Source organism: Salmo salar, chromosome ssa20 (genome assembly GCF_905237065.1).
Source record: "Salmo salar chromosome ssa20, Ssal_v3.1, whole genome shotgun sequence".
Lineage (NCBI taxonomy): Eukaryota > Metazoa > Chordata > Actinopteri > Salmoniformes > Salmonidae > Salmo > Salmo salar.
Window position 1 is genome coordinate 18,664,585 of NC_059461.1, and position 6,166 is coordinate 18,670,750.

The 6,166-nt window shown below is 40.5% G+C and overlaps 1 protein-coding gene across 2 annotated transcripts in view; it reads right to left on the reverse strand.

The window, feature by feature from the left end:
* The window catches only part of LOC106580000 (ectonucleoside triphosphate diphosphohydrolase 2), a 13,018-nt gene extending 7,728 nt beyond the window's left edge, over nt 1-5,290 (reverse strand). Inside the window, exons 1-5 of one of the 2 annotated variants that reach the window (XM_014160531.2) lie at nt 5,152-5,290; nt 4,696-4,860; nt 1,206-1,323; nt 461-611; nt 102-261 (exon numbers count right to left, since the gene is read on the reverse strand). In XM_014160531.2, coding sequence (XP_014016006.2) covers nt 102-261; nt 461-611; nt 1,206-1,323; nt 4,696-4,812 — 546 coding nt within the window. In that variant the 5' untranslated portion in view covers nt 4,813-4,860; nt 5,152-5,290. Of the gene's footprint in view, nt 1-101; nt 262-460; nt 612-1,205; nt 1,324-4,695; nt 5,131-5,151 lie in introns of those variants that run through there. The other variant, XM_014160530.2, reaches the window with a different exon arrangement.
* Nucleotides 5,291-6,166: the final 876 nt, after the last annotated feature.

The following is a 6,166-nucleotide window of genomic DNA, read 5'->3' on the forward strand; positions in this document are numbered from 1 at the left end:
AAAACAAACCAATGTTTGTTATTCATCAACATTGCCAACACTGCTTAACATTTATTCCTCAGTTGTCTTGAATGGCTCTGATGCTGACTCTGGAGCCTCACCTTGATAAAGTTCTCTAACAGATAGTTTACAGTGACCCAGCCATATGCACCCTCCTCCTGTCCACTCAAGATGGTCGCCCCCCTGAAGTCGAAAGGATAAGTATGCAGCTTGTTGCCAACTTCCTTTAGTATCTTCTCTGACTCTATGGGGTTGGATATACTGTGGGAAAGAGAGAGGAAATAGACATTATTGTCTAGATCTGTTCCTATCAAAATGTTTTCATTATCCAACATACAGTAAGTATAAAGCCATTCATTAGTCATTCTAATGTGACAGCTCAAATAATCCATGAATGGAAGATGCTATTGCACTGTGTATCTGATCTGAAAGTACATTTAATGGTGTGTTGCCCACTCACTTCAGAAGCCTCATACCCGCTGTGGCGCCCAGATACAATGGGGTGAGGTGATGTCTGGATTTGGGGATGTCTTTCAAAGCCTGATCCAGACAGGGTTCCAGACTGCGTCCTGCACCCCCTCGCTCACCTGCATAGCTGGATACCCCTCCTCCTGGGTAGGTATACAATGGAAAAGAATAGAATCGAAAATAATAGAATACAAATCAGAAAATAAATACCACAAAGTGCACATGACTTCTGCCAATTTTGACTTGTGCCTGACCTTTTTTCTTTCATGTAAGAGAACATGTTTCTGAATGGATGGAATACAATTTCACAAGTGTTTCTATGGTAACCTGCTCAACTGAAACCAAACTTTAGTGATAGAGGAAGAAATGTAGAGGGCAAACAGCGTACATGGCATAAAAACAGGAACCTGGCCACTCAGTTAAACAGAATTATACAAAAATAATTACTGTGAAAAATCACTTGTGTAATAACAATGTCTCCGACCGGTCATTCCTCATTCCTTTGGACAAAAATGTAAGTAGAAGTGAAAGTTTCCAGAACACTCCAACACCGGATGAGTGGCAGCCTTTCTGGCTCTGATAGACACTACTGAATTCGAAATCCAATACTAGCCCTTACCCAAGGCATTTCATGTAGATTTGGAATGGATAGGCACATTAACATATGCAATCTCTTCAGTTTTAGTGGGTGCGTTAGGGGTTGATACCTAATAGTGTAGTAGCAAAAGCGCTCTTACCCTTGACATGGCACTCGCTGTGCTGAGTGACAATGCCAGTGCCATTTTGTTTATCAGCTGGCCACTTGTAGATGTACATGGCAGTGTGGGACGAGCCAGCATCCAGGACTACTCCATACTGAAACAGACAGAACGGTTGGAAAAGTCAGAGTAACAGGCTAAATGAAAATAAGCAATACACGTTTCAGAATTTACCTGGCAATACTACAGTACTTTTTTTATTTATTGAGCATCTTACACCTGTTGACATTTCAGTGCTTTTATTTTCAAAATGTGTGTTATTTCCCCTGCACAGTGAAAGGTTCCCACAGCAAAGTCAAAGTATCGCTGACCAACATCTGGTCCTTCAAAATGTGTTTCTCATTAATACAGTATGGCCACAAAAGGTCACCAAAGTAACTGATGAGGACAGAAAGAAAGGATAAAAGTAACCAAAAGGGACAATAGAACATTTGCTGAATAAAAGAGGCCTATCTTTTATTCTCTCTACATCTTTCGTTTTCGCCCTTTATTTTCTGGTCTTTCATCCCTTCCTTTTATGCTTCTCTTTGAAGTTGGGCTTGATTTCAAAAAGGGTTTCCAGTGAATGCTCTGAGGTTGGGTTTATTAGGCAAGATTACTGCATGTCAGGCAGATCTGTATCTGAACAAGTGTGCAGTCCAGGGGCATTGCATTGCCGAAATGCTGGTTTACTCATCTCCAAGTTTCGGTATCTGTCTGTCTCGTTAAATTTAATCCAACTTTTTAACTCCACATTATGCACATCCATAGTATAAATAATATTGCATTTGTGGTTTATTGTATTTCCTTTGTAATGGGGAATATATATAACCGGTTCGGGATGCTTTAGAGAGCATAGTTTCTACAGATTCCAAGAATGAATCGTATTCTACTGAATGAGGCATAAAATACACTGAACAAAAATATAAACACAACATGTAAAGTGTTGGTCCCATGTTTCATGAGCTGAAATAAAAGATCCCAGAAATGTTCCATAAGCACAAAAAGCTTATTTCTCTCAAATTCTGTGCACAAATTTGTTTACATCCCTGTTAGTGAGCATTTCTGCTTTGCCAAGATAATCCATCCACCTGATAGGTGTGGCATATCAAGAAACTGATTAAACAGCATGATCATTACACAGGTGTGCCTTATGTGCAGTTTGGTTGTACAACACAATGCCACAGATGTCTCAAGTTGAGGGAGTGTGCAATAGGCATGCTGACTGCAGGAATATCCACCAGAGCATTTGCCAGATAGAGAAATTAACATTAAATTACCATAAGACGCCTCCAATGTTGTTTTAGAGAATTTGGCAGTATGTCCAACCGGCCTAACAACCGTAGACCACGTGTAACCACGCCAGCCCAGGACCTCCGCATCTGGCTTCTTCACCTGCGGAATCGTCAGACCAGCCACCCAGACAGCTGATGAAATTGTGGATTTGCACAACCAAAGAATTTCTGCACAAACTGTCAGAAACCGTCTCAGGGAAGCTCATCTGCGTGCTTGTCGCCCTCACCACAGTCTATACCTGACTGCCGCTCAGCATCGTAACTGACTTCAGTGGGGAAATGCTCACCTTCGATGGCCACTGGTAAGCTTTGAGAAGTGTGCTCTTCAAAAATCAATCCCAGTTTCAACTGTACCGGGCAGATGGCAGACAGCGTGTATGACGTAGTGTGGGCAAGCGGTTTGCTGATGTCAATGTTGTGAACAGAGTGCCTCATGGTGGCGGTGGGGTTATGGTATGGGCAGGCATAAGCTACGGACAACGAACAGAATTGCATTTCATCAATGGCAATTTCAATGCACAGAGATACCGTGACGAGATCCTGAGGCCCATTGACGTGCCATTCATCCACCGCCATCACCTCATGTTTCAACATGATAATGCATGGCCCCATGTCCAAAGGATCTGTACACAATTCCTGGAAACTGAAAATGTCCCAGTTCTTCCATGGAATGCATACTCATGAGACATATCACCTATTGAGCATGTTTGGGTGTGTATGGTGTCTTGTTACATGAAGGGTGTGTTGCTTTTAAATTACATGAAGGGTATGTTGCTTTTATATTTTTTGTTCAGTATAAGTCTTCAATTGACAAACAATAGCTTGGATATGAATTGCAATTGTGACGCACTAATGCAGAACTCTGAACCCTGCGGCAATGCATATCATCACCACTTTAGGAGTTCCACCTGCTCCTTTGTGTTAAGAGGGAAAGCAACATTAAACCCACATTCAAATCAAACAGTGGATTTAAAAAAACACGGATTACATTGTGAGGAATAGCAAGTTGGTGAATGGACCCCTGATAAAAACTTTGGAATAACAGTTGAGTTGTAGCTCTGGGTGGTTTCCCAGTGACCCCCAGAGTTGGGGAGCAATGGATTACAAAAAATAGATTACTGTAATCTGTTAAACAAACCAGGTGAAGCTGGTTAAGAGAATGCAAAGAGTGTGCAAAACTGTCATCAAGGTAAAGGGTGGCTATTTTGAAGAGTCTCAAATATATTTTAATATCATTTTTTGGTTACAACATGTAACCTTTATTGAACTAGGGAAGTCAGTTAAGAACAAATTCTTATTTACAATGACGGCCTACCGGGGAACAGTGCGGTTATTGCCTTGTTCAGTGAGGAACGACATATTTTTACCTTGTCAGCTCGGGGATTCGATCGAGCAACCTTTCAGTTACTGGCCCAATGCTCGAACCACTAGGCTACCTGCCACCCCAAACAATGATTCCACATGTGTTATTTCATAGTTTTGATGTCGTCACAATTATTCTACAATGTAGAAAATATTAAAAAATAAAGAAAAACCCTTGAATGAGTAGGTGCATCCAAACTTTTGACTGGTACTGTACATTTTTGTCTTCTTCTAATACCTGTTAAGGGGAAAGTAATCTTAAAGTAACTGAATGTAATCATATTACATTACTGAGTTTGGGTAATCTAAGAGTTACATTACTGATGGTAACAGTAACTGTAACTGATTACATTTAAAAAGTAACCTACCCAACCCTGGTGACCCCATAGTACAAAAACACCAAGAATATTGTTTACAAATGTTATTATAGTAGGCTAAATGCTATTATATCTTATGTTGTTAGCAAAAATACTCAAAATACTCCTATGTTTTCCTAGCCTCTATTATCGCATGCCTTGATAACATTATAACCAACATCTTTTCAGTCCTACAAGCCAGCTGTAGGGCTATAGTCTACATACAATATTATATTTATAACAGCTTGGCACCAACAGGTGCATTAAACAACCTGTGTAGTGATCAGTCCCTGCAATGATTAAGTAAGATTAAATAATACTGTTATCACATCAGACCTAACGTTATTTTCTCTCATTTTATCTAGACTATGTCGTGAAATTATTGGCTAAACCACTCATCGACAGGTGTATGCAAATACGGTAGGTACTTTCATTTTCTCACCCGTAAACATGAGAAAGGGTAACGAACGTTATTACCATGAATCGTGGAGGTTCCCTCACGTCGTCAATCGGGATGACGACCAGTAGAATCCCTGCTATTCCCAGTAGCAGGAACACGGCCGGGGCTATGACTTGACGGTACTGGGTACTCATGAGGCTGCCCTGTCGCTTTTCACACAGAGACCGACAACGAGCCAGTTGCTGGTGCCACAGCCGTTGCCAGGAAAAATAAGAATAACAGCGAACCCATGCATGAGGAAAGCGAAAGGCTTGAGTGGGAGAGTGCAGATGTGGGCTTGGCCAGACCCATTGTCCTATCAACACATGCCCTGATAATTTGATATGTTTTCATGATAGACCCACAGCGGTGGTAAACACACCAGTGATAAAAACCTGAATTTACTCTGGAGAAGAGATTATTTGATTGAATGACAGTGTTGAGTAGGATGAAAGTCCTAAAGGGGACCAAATATAATTGTTTTGGATACTCACTCAGAGGGTAAGTAATAGAGAATCCAACGAGAATGCATATTAGAACAGGTTATAAAATGGCATGTCTAGCCCTGCAGCTAGTTTAAGGTGTACAGTAACCACCAACAAACTACATCTCTACAGTTAGAAATACACTGAAATGCCAAACAAGGACTACTAGGCCTATGATGTTCACAGTGAGTTGATGACGTCATGTTGGTATTCACATTAGTCACATGTAACTTTTGTTCAGCTGAAGTGATAACAGAACCATGTCATAAAGGCCAGAAGAATGCTTTCTTTTTACCCATAAATGTTCCTTCAGTGGTTGGAAGACTTCTTCTTTTTTGCCATTCACACCCCATTACTGTTTTCTCTCTAAGAGGCATTCTGGGTAATATTAAATGCAGATTGTCAGCCACATCTGAAAGGATGGTGTAATGGTGCCCTGCAGTTGGTCTGAAGCTACAGATGTCTCCTCTGGTCATGATCGCCATAGAGTGAGAGTGAAGTCTGGAAGGACACACACACAACAACACCATGCCGCCATTTGATATTTTGATCATATTAGCCTACAGCAGGTCCACACACATGTAATAGAAACATGTTTCCTGTTAAAATACCATTAGGAAAAATACCATTAGGAAGAAGACTATAAGTCACCCTCTTGTGGCACAATGTTGTCATCACAACTTCTTTGACGAATCAGGTAAAATTGTGATAAATAAGAATATCAAGCTAATTGACAGATTTTGATCGATGATGCAAAACTTCAACTCTTGATTGGTAAAAATGTTCGCTCTGTACTTGATATCTCTATTGGTCAGGTTTTGCTGCCCTGAAAGAGTGGAATAATTCCATATCAAGATCAATATAAATGCTAGACTTTTGAAAAAGTTATGACCTTAAATCTTTGTTATATGTACTATATTACTGTCTTTTTATTTATCGCCATTTGAAATGTTTCTCTAATTTGAACCAGTAGAGGGTGCTACTCTCTCACAATTCTGTGTGAGGCAACCTACAGGCATACCCT